Source organism: Nansenia antarctica (assembly GCF_963989245.1).
Source record: "Nansenia antarctica genome assembly, chromosome: 4".
In the NCBI taxonomy this organism is placed as follows: Eukaryota; Metazoa; Chordata; class Actinopteri; order Argentiniformes; family Microstomatidae; genus Nansenia; species Nansenia antarctica.
The window spans coordinates 70220088-70233537 of NC_137689.1; the positions used below are offsets into that span (position 1 = coordinate 70220088).

At 47.4% G+C, this 13450-nt stretch overlaps 2 protein-coding genes across 3 annotated transcripts in view; both read right to left on the reverse strand.

The window, feature by feature from the left end:
* The window catches only part of srp19 (signal recognition particle 19), a 329264-nt gene that overhangs the window by 315416 nt on the left and 398 nt on the right, over positions 1 to 13450 (reverse strand). The window contains exons 2-5 of one of the 2 annotated variants that reach the window (XR_013937410.1): positions 13142 to 13217; positions 12781 to 12852; positions 12579 to 12687; positions 10765 to 11055 (exon numbers count right to left, since the gene is read on the reverse strand). Coding sequence is in view for 1 of the 2 variants with exons in the window: in XM_080529027.1 (XP_080385153.1) it covers positions 10925 to 11055; positions 12579 to 12687; positions 12781 to 12852; positions 13142 to 13217 (388 nt within the window). In the remaining variant the exon portion in view is untranslated. Of the gene's footprint in view, positions 1 to 10378; positions 11056 to 12578; positions 12688 to 12780; positions 12853 to 13141; positions 13218 to 13450 lie in introns of those variants that run through there. The other variant, XM_080529027.1, reaches the window with a different exon arrangement.
* c3ar1 (C3a anaphylatoxin chemotactic receptor) lies at positions 8814 to 9836 on the reverse strand (the record flags this gene model as incomplete). The annotated part of the gene is made up of 1 exon (XM_080529661.1): positions 8814 to 9836. One exon carries the CDS (start codon positions 9834 to 9836, stop codon positions 8814 to 8816), a length of 1023 nt encoding a protein of 340 aa, XP_080385787.1.

The following is a 13450-nucleotide window of genomic DNA, read 5'->3' on the forward strand; positions in this document are numbered from 1 at the left end:
GCGGAAGAGGGAGGGCCTCAGCCTTAACGATCTGCCTCCCAGTACGGCGCGCTCGAGACCTAGCTCCTGCCGCTCAGTGGCTTCCTACCGGTCCAGGGCTTCCGTGGGCAGTTCTGCCTCTGGGGCGGATAGCCTGCACTCCAGAGGGAGTAGTGCCGCGCTGTCCGAATGTATGCGCCAACAGGCCGAGATGGCGTTAGAGCGGGAGCGCCAACAGGCCGAGACGGCGGTAGAGCGGGAACGACTCCAGTTCGAGCGTGAACGCCTCCAGCGCCAGGAGGCGCTAGAACGCGAACGCCTCCAGATGAACGGAGCGGAACGCGCGGCGGAGAGACAGCGCCAGGAGGCGCTAGAACGTGAACGCCTCCAGCGCCAGGAGGCGCTAGAACGTGAACGCTTCCAGTACGAGCGCGAGCGCCTCCAGATGGAGGGGGCGGAACGCGCGGCGGAGAGGCAGATGGCGAGAGAGCAACTGCACGCAGAGAAGATGGAGGAAATGATGCAGACCATGCGCGACGTGTGCATCAGCAGAACTCCGTCGGCCTGTAGCTCCAGAGCATCATCCGCACGGCCCTCTCGAGTGCCATCTCCTGAACCCCCCGCCGATGGCTCCATGACCCCCGCCATGGCTGTCCAACTACAGGCCCAGCTGACCACCTGGAAGGAAGAGGACCAGGGACCCGACCGCTACGCGGCCCAGAGGGAGCCAGCGTCGCTGCCCGGGAGGGGAGCCATCCCCCAAGAGCGTAGCACACCCCTAGGTCCTCCAGTGCACCAAAATGCATGCAGGCCGGACACCCAGACCGTCACTCCAGCACCGATGATCCACTACAGGATGTTCCCCCAGGTGGAGGGACCCAAGTTCCCCTTCTTCAAGGACGAGGACAGGAGCCAGTATGTGGAGCTACGCATCTGCCTAGACACGCTCTTGGACAACTCCTGCTCAGAGTCCTACAAATATGCGATTCTCCTTCAGCATGTGAGGAACCCCAGAGCCCACAACATGGTACTGGCCCATGCCTCCGCACCGACACCTTACACCAGAGCGCTCGCTGACTTGGATGCCCGCTACGGTCGTCCCTGGAACCACGCCCTTGCTGAACTGCAAGCCCTCGAACAGCAGGCCCCCATCAAGGATGACCGGGCGCTGGATGACTTCGCGCTCCGCGTGCACACCTTGGTTGGAATGCTGAAGACGCAGGGCCCAGCTGGCGCCAGCGAGATCAACAGCACCTCCAACGTAGAGCGGCTGCTCCGCAAGATCCCACGCTTCCGGCAGGAGAGGTTCCGGCGACAGCAGCGCGTTCGTAACCCCGGGAAGTTGGGTCTGAGCATGGCTGCCTTCGCGGAGTTCCTACTGGAGGAAGTGCATGACACCAACGTAGACGCCATGGGTTACGCTGAGCCGAAGAAGGAGAGGGAGAAGGGAGACCGCTGGGACGGGCCGAGCTCGAACAGAGGACGCACAGTAGGAGTGCTGCACACGGAGGAGGAGCCTCGGAGAGAGAGGACCACCCGACCTGAGGGAAAGGATTCCTCTCAACCCCCTCAAAAGGGACGGAGAGGTCCACCGCCATGTCCGTACTGCCCCAGCGAGCACTGGTTCAATGAGTGCAGTGACTTCAACAACCTGAGTACCGAGGCCAAGCAGAGGTGGCTCGAGGAGCACAAGAGGTGCTGGAACTGTGGGCGCGACCACCTGGCGAAGAACTGCACCTTGAGGAGGAAGTGCAACCGCTGTGAGGAGGTCCACCTCCACATCCTACACGAGGTCTCCCTCGCCAGGTCCGCGGAGGGCAACAGAAGCCCTAGGTCCGGTCGCGCACCGGAAGAGGAAACCCCTGTCTACTACCTAGACTCGCCACAGAGCAGCGGCTCCAAGGTTCTACTGAAGGTGGTGAAGGTCCGACTTCACCACAACAACGCTGTGTACGACACGTACGCCGTTCTAGACGACGGGTCGGAACGGACCATCCTTCTCCAGGGGGCAGTGCGCCAGTTGGGGCTCCAAGGGACTGCGGAGAAGCTGACTCTGCGCACGATACGTCGCGACCTTAAAGAGGTCACCGGGGCGAGAATCAACTTCTCTATCTCCCCGGCGGGGCGGCCGTCGGATAGACATCGGCTTCAGAATGTCTTCACCGCCGACCAGCTAGCGCTCTCCCGCTACGACTACCCCCTGGAGAGGTTACGCGCAAGATATCCCCACCTACGGGGAGTAGACCTACATCCGATAGAAGGAGCGGAGCCAACCCTTCTCATCGGCTCGGACAACGCTGAACTGATCGTGTCGCTCCGTCCTCCGCTGAGAGGACCACGAGGCTGCCCGATGGCTGTTAAGACTGCGCTTGGGTGGGCCCTCCAAGGCGCTACCGAGTGGAGAGAGAGGGACGGGAGAGCTACGTCATCCCTCCATGTCCGAACCGAAGAAGCAAACCAACCAACCGGACCGCCTGGAGTGGAATCTATTGCTGCCAGTGCACCTGGAACAGTTAGTACCACAAATGGTTCACCACAGGATGACCAACCAAAGAAGAAGTCTCTGTGGACAGAGCATAAGTCTCTGGATGGGAAGACCTACTACTACAACTCCCAGACTAAGGAGTCCCGGTGGTGGCGCTACCGTGCCATGGCGGCAACAGCTGTTGCCGAGGAACACCTGCAGGTGGCCATGCACCCTCACGTGGCCGAGGTCAGCATTGACGCACCCGTCAACTCCGTCAAGTACACGTCAGCCATGAAAGTCTCAGCCAGTATTGTAGACGCCTCCAAGGAGGAAAGGCCGAAGTTGGCGAAGAAGAGAGTAAAGTGGAACCCAGAAGAGGAGGCCAAGCAGGCCTTCAAAGAGCTTCTGGAGGAGGATGGTGGTTCATCCGACGCGTCATGGGAGCAAACCATGAGAATGATCATCAACGACCCACGCTACAGCGCCCTGCCCAAGCTGAGTGAGAAGAAGCAAGCGTTTAAGGCCTACCAGGCTAAGAAGGAGAAGGAACAAGCCAAGCAGCTCAGGAAGAGGAACTGGGAGGCACTGAGGAGCATTCTGGACAACATGGCCAACGTCACCTACTGCACCACCTGGTCCGAGGCCCAGCAGTACCTGCTGGACGACCCCTCCTTCGCTGAGTACGAGGCGCTGCAGAGCATGGACCAGGAAGACGCTCTGATCTGCTTCGAGGAGCACATCCGCGCCCTGGAGAAGGAGGAGAAGCAGAAGATTCTGCTGAGGGAGAGAGACAAGATGTCCGAAGGTGCCGTGGTACTGGTGAGGGACCAGTCCCTTCCGCGCGCCGCCTGGCAGACAGGCAGAGTGGTCGACACTATCACCTCCTACTTCACGCTGCTAGAGCAGCCTAGCCAGTGTGCCTTCTTAGTTAACTGAAACCGAGGGTTTCATGGGGCGGCTGTTGTGAAGGCCCACAGTTTCAGAGCCAGTTTAGTTTCCCCAAACCAGCCCGATTTTGCCCCTGGTATTTCTTTATTATTTTCTATACAATTCATATACGTTTGTGAAGTGTATGTATTATTATTGTACTGTTTATGTATATGTTGATGACGTAGTATATCCGGGGTGTGTCTGTGACCCGGATGTTGGGTTCGGTGGTGCCTATATAAGAGACGGAAGTAGTCCGCGAGTCAGAGTGTGTGGTGAGCAGCAGAACGAGAGAGAAGCAGAACGAGAGATAGTAACGAAAAGCCGAGCTAAGATGGCGGATTCAGCAGCGCGCACACCGTGCAGCAACTGAAGACGCCAGGAAAGCGATTATTGAGTGTACCACGGTAGCCTGTTTAGTTGTGTTCCCGTTGGACCGCCTTGCCAGCAGCCGGCTGTTCAACGTTGGACCAAGCGGGACGCCAGCTGGACATTAATCGTCGTCTCCACGAGCGAACACAGACTCCCGCGGAGCTTCGACGCGGACCACTTCATCGACGCACATGCCATTCAACCAGGCCTCAACGCGCACCACGCCACTGGACTATAAGCCTGTTCAGGCCAGAGACTATCAGTGAGTGATTGAGAGTGTGTGTGGCCGGCCGGGAGGGAATGTGTATTTGGGGATGGATACATCATTTGTGTAATAAATGTGTTGTTCATATGTAATACCGTGTGTTAGTTGTTTGTAGCTCCAATGCTAATGCTAGTTGTTTGTAGCTCCAATGCTAATGCTAGTTGTTTGTAGCTCCAATGCTAATGCTAGTTGTTTGAAGGCTAATGCTAATGCTAGTTCCCTTGCTAATGCTAACGACATTAACTGCTAGTCTAACGGTTTGCTGGCGCCCCCTGCCTGTATCCTCCTATACTGCCTATTTAGCTCCATTAGTTAGATAACCAGCCCCTTCCTAAATTATACAGTCCTTTTCAGCTACTCCCTGGTTACACCCTCTGTAGTTGAATAGGGCGAGTGTCTCCAGAACAGAGTGGACACATAACAGGGTGGACACTAACAGGGTGGACATTTTGAGTTAAAGTTAGCCTTTAGCCTGCCTGTGTTAGCATAATGCCTAGAATGACCATGAATACTTGATGAGGAATCTAATTTGCACTAAATACTTTTTTGGAAATTATTCAATTTGATTGATCTCCTCAATATGTAGGCATAACAGGGTGGACACGTTATGGTCAACCACATTAAACTCACTGGATAAAAACATAAAAATCAGATGGTTAAAGAGGTAGAAAATCACACAGCTTACCACATTTGAAATCTCCTCCACTGATGTGATGTCACCTCATGAGAGTGATGTGATTGAGAAATATGGTTTTCTTTTAAAAGGGACATTAACACAGCATAACAGGGTGGACAGTGATCGCAGGGACAAGCAATATTGTAAGCAAAACCTTAATTTTTTGTACAAAATAAAAAAAAAATGGATAAAAACTATATTTGATTTCAATAGATATTGATCAGGAAAATGAAATAATAATAACATATTTGGAAATGTATATGTTTTTAATAGTTATTTTTGGGATTGAAGTTGAATGAACACTGGGGACATCCCAAATCCCATGCAAAATCCAATTTACATCTTTAACCAAAGCTTTTAAAATGTAGAAAACAACAACTTAGAAGCCCATATCATTGTATTCATAATAAATAACAACTGACTATACATGAAAAACCTAATGGAATTAGTATTTGTCCAAATTTAGACAAAATACAACATTTAGTACTGGGGACGGAAAAGGCACCGTATAAAAAAAATGACCCTTTTAATCGATGGCAGGCAGGTAGTGGGGATCTCGGATAGCGACTGGCAGGCTGGCTGCCGGCATCATTGATTCGAGAGTCTGAGCTTATTAAAGTGACGACGGTAATGAGCCGGTCCTCCGTGTCCCTGTGTCTCCGTGTCTCCATGTCTCCATGTCTCCAGGCTCCTCTCGGCTCCATCGCGGCCCTGGCAGTGTGCTCTGCGCTAAGGTCAAGGGGAATTAACACACACAGCGGTACAAATGCAGCCTAATCCCTCCTCTCTGGTCCTCTGACTAATCAATGTGTGAGTGTTGCCTTTAGAACAGCTGAGGGGGGGGGTCTGTAATGAATATATGGATTGTTCACACACACAATAACACACAGGGCTTAAAAAGGAAGATCCTCTTTGTATTAATATGTGTGTCTACGTGAGCCTCAAATCCTCTTCCAGTTACAGAAAAGGCTGCAAAGGCCAGAACTGCAGGGGTGGGAGGGGGGGGGGGGTGAAGGGGAGAGGTTAGCGTTGTCTCATAGACGGTATTAGTATTGTACCAGTGTCGTTGTTACGGAATAGCTAATATGATCAAAGTGGTTCGTGTAACAAATGGCGTGGCATTTGGCCAGACAGGGGCCTGAAATGCCATAGGTCCTAATTAACATTCCCTGTCTCAGGGCGTTGATGGACACAATTTTAGGTGTGAATAGGATCGTATGTCATCGCTACACATTGTTTATGCGGGTGACAGAATGTTCATTCCTGAATAGTCCTCGGTCCTGAGGGCCAGCGAGGAACATCAAAGAGACGCCATCTTTTGTCCGACAAAATGGACACCTCTCGAAAATTCTTATAGAACTGGGTTTCCGTAAACCCTTCCACTCTCTGGTAATGTACACTTCACACTCACCATTGGCATTGCTGCTAAGAATATTTCCTGCTGCTACATTCACTTATATTATTATTGTTATTGTTATTATTATTGCTTTTCTCACTTTCAAACCAAAAAATGGTTTTGTAGTTGTTTTATTTTTCACTTATTACATTATATTCTGTGGAATATATGGATGTTGTAGAGCTGGGGGGTATTCCATCAACGTTGCTAAAGGACAGTCCAACCTTATTTGGATAATTCTCGCGAGACCAGACATCAAAATAAGCCTGGATTTTCCTTTAGCAACGTTGATGGAATACTCCCCTGCTCTGTCCAAGGCATTGTGTACTTGTATTCAATGTAATGACAAATAAACCAAACTTAAACCTGAACCCGAACCTGAACTAGTTCTGCCCTCTGACAGGCTGCGTGAAGAGTGGGTCGGCAGGCTGAAGTTCCGGAACCAGAACCAGGACAGCTTCTACGAGGAGCGGATCAGGAGAGCCAAACAGGCCCAGGTGGCTTTGAAGATCTAGACCCTGACCATGACATCATTTGAATATCTAGACCCTGATCATGACGTAATTTGAAGATCTAGACCCTGACCATGACGTCATTTGAAGATCTAGACCCTGACCCTGACGTCATTTGAAGATCTAGACCCTGACATCATTTGAATATCTAGACCCTGACCATGACACCATTTGAAGATCTAGACCCTGACCATGACGTAATTTGAATATCTAGACCCTGACCATGACGTCATTTTCCTATCAATTGACCACAGCCATGATAGACAGTTACACCTCGATCTCACATGACAGATATTGAGGTGAAGTTACATATGTGGATTCTTACTTGATGGTAATATAAGCCAAACGAATGGGACATCACTGGATGGTTATAGTTGTACACTGTTCAGGGTTTGTCTCTCACACACTTGTGCTGTAGTGCGGGGGCATACATTAGTGGCATGGAAAAGAGGTCGAGAGTGAGGCGGGAATCAAGCAGAGTAATTAGTCAGGCAACGTTTGATATGTTGCATGTTTAGCATGACATGTGGTAAATTAAGGCCATTAGAGGCGTGTGAGGGAGGTGACATAGTACGTTAAGGCTGTAGGTGGTGTGTGAGGGAGTTGACATGTTGAGGAAGAAGAGATTGTGATACATTTCAAGTATAACAGGTGCCCAGCGACAACACTGAGAGAGAGAGAGAGAGAGAGAGAGAGAGAGAGAGAGAGAGAGCCAGGAAGTCACATTCTTAAGCAATGTGGGACTGAAATCGCTAAAAAAAGTGTTGAAAGTTTCATTTCTGGAAAATACAATGTTACCTAGTTCCTTTTTTCTAAGAATATCAGTATTATGAAATGTGGGTCAAGAGAAATGAGCTGAGTGTACTTTAATCTGATGTTCCATTAATGTTACTTTTCTTTAAACATTGTCCTTTCTTCTTAATTTGATGTGACAAGAAAATCACTGAATCAAAATAAATCTCTTTCTGAAAAGTCTAAAAAAAAGTATTTATTTGTATAAAAAATGTTTAGGAAGATATTACATAACAGAGTGAAAAACATATGTACTGTACAAATCACTAAATGGACCTTCATGGTGCATGGTAACTATATTTGATTGATTGAATTGATTGAAAACTTTATTAGAAGATTTGCAGAAGTAGGTACATGAAAGTACATATTACATACAAGGTCAACTAACAGGATAAAAACCCAAGAAAGCCACTGGCTTATTTCAATTGGGGTCCTTGATTCTCAATTAATCGTTACATGTAAGACAGACAAAACAGAAAAAACAGAACGTCCATTCTCTGCAGAGAAACACTGGTAATCACAAAACAGCAGAAAATCTGACGTTTGAGAAAATTAAAGCCGTCAACAACATGGTGTTCGGGATTGACATAAACCTAAATGAACCCAAGCTGTGTCACATCACACATCACTAACACCAAAAGGGTAACGTGAAGCGTTCAGGTTGAATTCTATTGCCTCTAGCACCATCATGTGGCAATTAGTGGTTCCAGCAAACAGCCACAGAGAAATGGCAATATATATTTTTTTACACTAAACTGGACAAAGTCGATCTTTGGACAGAATTTTATACGAATAAAAGACCTTCCATCAGGGCAGAAGAAGAGGAATAAGTAGTGGACGACTTCACATTTGTTCTGAGTCGACCGGACAGCCTTCCCCCGCACCCACTACAATTAGTGCTGATAAAAACATAATGTCAGCCTGAGTAGGACAGCTTTAGTAGGACAGCTTTAGACAAACAGTGTAAGACAACAGGCATGGACAACACATACAAATATTAGCTTTAAAAAATAAAAAATAAAAATCTGTCAATGTTTAATTTCTTTATTTCATGTAAAATGCAGACATACACAGCCCTTGCTTTCCATACCATCCTTATTAAGAAACACAAGAAGTCAAAGAAAAGCATATTTTGGCATCAAAGCTTGTGTGAAGTACCTGTTCTATAATTCATTATTATATTATATATTATTATATTATAAATAGCATATCATGAAGCCTCTAACATAATACTTTACAGCATGCATGCATAACACCTCTGTGAAAGATGTAACGTCGGGGTACAGAAATACAAATCCACACGTTATCTGTTGATTTCAATATTCAAATTTCAGTTCAGCTATAACAAAGCCTTACTCTTAGTAATGACTAACGTGTGTTTTCCTGTATCTAAGAACCCTGCACCCAGGAGTACATTCAGACATTTCTTATACCTGAGCCTCAGATGAGTTGGTGGCCCGTGACATGTGTCCCTGAGATGTGCCCATGGTGGAGCGGGTGACCTCCTCGCTGAAGGCGTTCTCAAAGACGCGGCGTAGGGAGAGTCTGACCCTCTCCTTGAAGTCCTGGCCCATGAACACATACAGCACCGGGTTCAGGCAGCTGTTGACGTAGGCCAGGGAGACGGCCAGGGGGTCCAGAGCACGGCCCGCGTCGGCGTACTCCATCACCAGCCCTAGGGTGTGATAGGGCAGCCAGCACACAAAGAACGCCAGCACCACGCCTAGAATGATCCGGAGGGCCTTCTGGGACTTGAAGCGTCCGCTGCTGACCCTGCAGGCGATGGGCAGGTAGCAGAGGGCGATGACCAAAAGGGGGACGAGGAAGCCGACCGCAAACCTGGTGACCTGGGTGGCTCTGGCCGCCGAGCCGTCGCCCACGTAGGAGCACAGCGTCCGGTTGTCGAAGTGGTCGTAGACGGTCTCTCTGTGGATCATGGAGGGCAGGCTGAGGAGCAGGGCCAGGGCCCAGGCCACCAGACAGAGGAGCGAGGCCAGGGACAGGCTCCGGCGGTTCTTGGACCACACCGGCAGGATGACCAGGGCAAAGCGGTCCAGGCTAATCAGGGTCAGGGTGAAGACACTGGCGAACATGTTGAGGACGACAACCGAGGGGAGAACCTTGCACATAACCTCCCCATAAGGCCAGCGGTGGTTCAGCAGGACCTCTGCTATGGAGAAAGGGATGGAGAGACAGCAGAGGAGGTCGGCGACAGCCAGGTTTACAAACCATGTGGTGTTGACTGTCCTCTTCATCTTCACCCCAGCTATCCATATGACAAAGGCATTGCCCGGGATACCAAGGACACACGTGATGCTGTAGAGGACCAGGGACACCACCCTTATGGAATGGCGTTCCTGTTCTGATACAGAGGTTTCATTGTCCATATCAAAGATATCTGTGAAAAAGTCCAGCTCCTCATAGTTGTACTCGGAGATATTCCCGTTCATTGTGTCACTATAGAGAAATTGATACATGTTACTACTGTTCAAAAGCATTTTCTGTCAGAAGAACATGTATTTGGTTGGTAAACTAAATCATTTTCAACATGTAAAACGTTATAGGTTTGGTCATGGCAATTTGTTCAGTAACATATTTCACAAATACACATGAATATTATCTGAAAACGTGCAAAACATACCGCCTTTCTGTTCTCCCTTCTAAAACAAACGAGTTCGCACCGGAGGTTGCCCGAGAAGTGAAGGAAAATAAAAATGAAAAAAGAAAAGCCACAGGAAACTAATCAGCTGCTGTTGATACCATCTAGCAACAATCCCTTCTACGGTCACTCCCTTTGCATTCTCTATAGCCTCTGTGTCATCAAACTAAACTAAAAGCAGATCAACAGACGGACGCACTCCTCCTGAGAAAACAATTAGATGACACGAACATGACTTCAGAGAGTATACACTGACAACTTGAGATTAATTCATCGCTGCATGAATGCAAGAGAGCTTGAAATGAAAACCAACTCAAAAACACTTTTCCCAAGTAATTTATTTGTCTCTCGAAACATTAAATGGACCAAGAAGAAGCAAGCAGAAAACCAATTCAGAAAACTAAAATACTTAAGTCAGGTTAAAAAAAATAACTTGTACATGACCGTTACATTACTAACAAGAATGCAATAGATTCTAGCTGTAAAAAAGGCCATTATCTTTATAATTGTTACTTCCTCCTTAATGTTCCGATAACCCCAGGACAGTCGTCTAATTAAATCAGGTGCTTGGGGGTCCGTTGAAAAACTAAATACATTTGTGAGATGTTCATATTTCACAAAACTTACATGTTTGCATGTTCTGACATTAACCAAAGCATCATACATGTATCCAACACACACACACACACACACACACACACACACACACACACACACACACACACACACACACATACATACATACATACATACATACATACATACATGTTTTCTCAATCTCCCTTGCTCACATATGTACTTGAAAACCAGGCAGTTCTTGCAAGATTTATTTCCTTATGAGGAACAGCACAAGGACCTTTTTGCAACCAGGAAGGAACTTCACTTCCTCTTCTTCTTGCTTTTCTTGCCTCCCTCACTCTGTTGAGAACCAGAGTCCGTTCCTCCAGTCTTCTGAGTCCTGGTCTTCAGTTTGGGGATCATCTCGGCCACATAGACCATCACATCTTTTCCTGTAAAGATAATAGGTGGATTTATTAGTCATTAATGATACTCTTCCCTATCAGGGAAGCAGCTGTACATAGTCAAGCCAGTATGCATCATTGGAGGTGTGAGGGAAATGGGATGCAGTGATTCAGCAGGTTGAATGGTGTCTTGCGATACGATTATCGTTTCACGCGGCCTTTTAAAAAATAAAATCGATTCTTTGCAAGTCTAAAGCACACAGAAGCCATTCAAAAGGTTTATTTTGAAAGTCCCACCCTGCGTCTGACCCTGATGTTATAGAAGCAGCGTAGCAGCAGGGTAGAAACTAGGTAAAGGGGTACGTGAGCCAGTCTAGGGCTGCATTCGTAAATTCGCTCTGAGAGCGCCGGAGGGCACACAGGGCTCAACATCATAAAGGGACCTAACCCTAAGACATTTGATTGGACAAGAGGCATTCCATGACTGCTGATCAGATTTCCACAGCGAATTTACGAACACAGCCTAGGGCTAAACCATTTGCAGACTCGGTTTTTTTCATAACACAAAACTTTAAATTTTAAAGTACCCACTCGATATAATAAACTAACAACAGTTTAACGATCAAGTACTAAGTACTTATAATTTGTGGATTGAATTCACTATTCTCGTTTGCCATAGGCTACTGGTACAGGAGACTTTTGTAAATACTTTCGTTTTGGGACGTGTCCGTGTTTGGGGATGTGTGATCATCTAATTATGTGTAGTTATGTGTTTCTAGCATGTCAATGTTCTATCAGCATGTTGTGATGTTATAACAATTAAGAAGATAAATGGTGCAAAGCGGGGGGGAAAATATCTTGCGTTTGGAACGATTATATTTCAAAACAAGGATTCCCTTTAACTCCCCGAGGGCTACGACTATTACCAAGTCTATCTGGGTTTATTTGCAAGGACCTTCGCCTGTACAGTGTTGTGGAAAACGAAGGCTTCTGACGAATGCTGCAAACGCTGGAATCACATTATGAAATACCAGTTAACACAGATATCGTGATGTGTCGTTGATGAATTGTCTTACAATGTATCGATTATCGCAGAATCAATGTACCGCGATACTATTGGTACGGGGGGGAAATATCGTACGGTTATCGATATGGGAGTTATCTTGCGATTCCCATCCCATACTGTACAGCATATGTTTCAAACAGTTGTGTGTCATTCATGGTAAGGATAGTGTACCTTGAACCCCAACCCTAAAATGACTGTTACAAGCCCTGGATCAAGCATGATGTGAACTGTTGAAACTGAGTTGCATCAATATGGTAAAGGACCAAAAAAGGCATGCCCTAAGGCAATGACACTTATTCCACAAACATTTTGGCTCAGGGGCATTCTTCAGAGTATCAATATGTCGGACCAAACACTTGAAGGCATGTTAAGAGAAGGGTCATGGGGGGGGGGGGGGGGGGGGTATAATTGTATTATATTCAATACATAGAACATAATACAATACATAGATCCTACTAAAAGGCAGTTTGGGCAGGGTGAACCATGGCTTTGCATCAATACTCACTTGATGCAAATTTGTCTGAGCAGAGAGTCCCATCCTCCTGCTTCAGCTGCACACGCACTCTTCCTCTGAAGGCCACGTCCCTGTTCCACTCTCTGGAGTACATCTTGTTCTGCGTTTGGTAAAGTTGAACAATATGATTGTCTCACACCTCACTCTGACTGACCTGCTATCAAGAGTGACTTGCGATATCATCCACCATTACCTCCACGAGAACATTGGCCCCGGTCGCTGTCAACACATCACGAATCTCGGCACACGTAGGGTTTTCCACAGCCTGGTTGCATACATTTAGAGGGAATAAAATCATGATGTCAGGCATACCTTATACATACCCTTGTGAACATATTAACTGACTATATTACCTAAGTACCAAGTTAGACTTTTCTGTGGGCGAGAAGTGACGGTGTGTGTGTGTGTGTGTGTGTGTGTGTGTGTGTGTGTGTGTGTGTGTGTGTGTGTGTGTGTGTCTGTCTGTCTGTCTGTGTGTCTGTCAGGAGAGGTCTTCTACCACTCTACCATGGTGTATTGAACCAGACTAATGTGGCAAGATCATTCTTTGTCACCTTATCTGTCGGTATTCTCCTCCCCTCTGCAAGAGTCTTCTTACTGTTGACATAGGCTGGGTATATGCAGATAAACCTGGAACACAGTGGTCACAAAAGAACCGTCAACATCAACAATGATCCACACAAACCAGTCATGATCTGGAAACATACTAGCTCCTTCTCCTTAGTAGACTCACAGAGGACAGGTCATTATACCAACATTATAGCTAGCTAACTGGAGGCTAGCTTGGTACATGTCGTTGTAATAGTGAAATAGCAAAACCACAACTAAAATGTATGTACGTGCACTACGCAATACCGTATGTC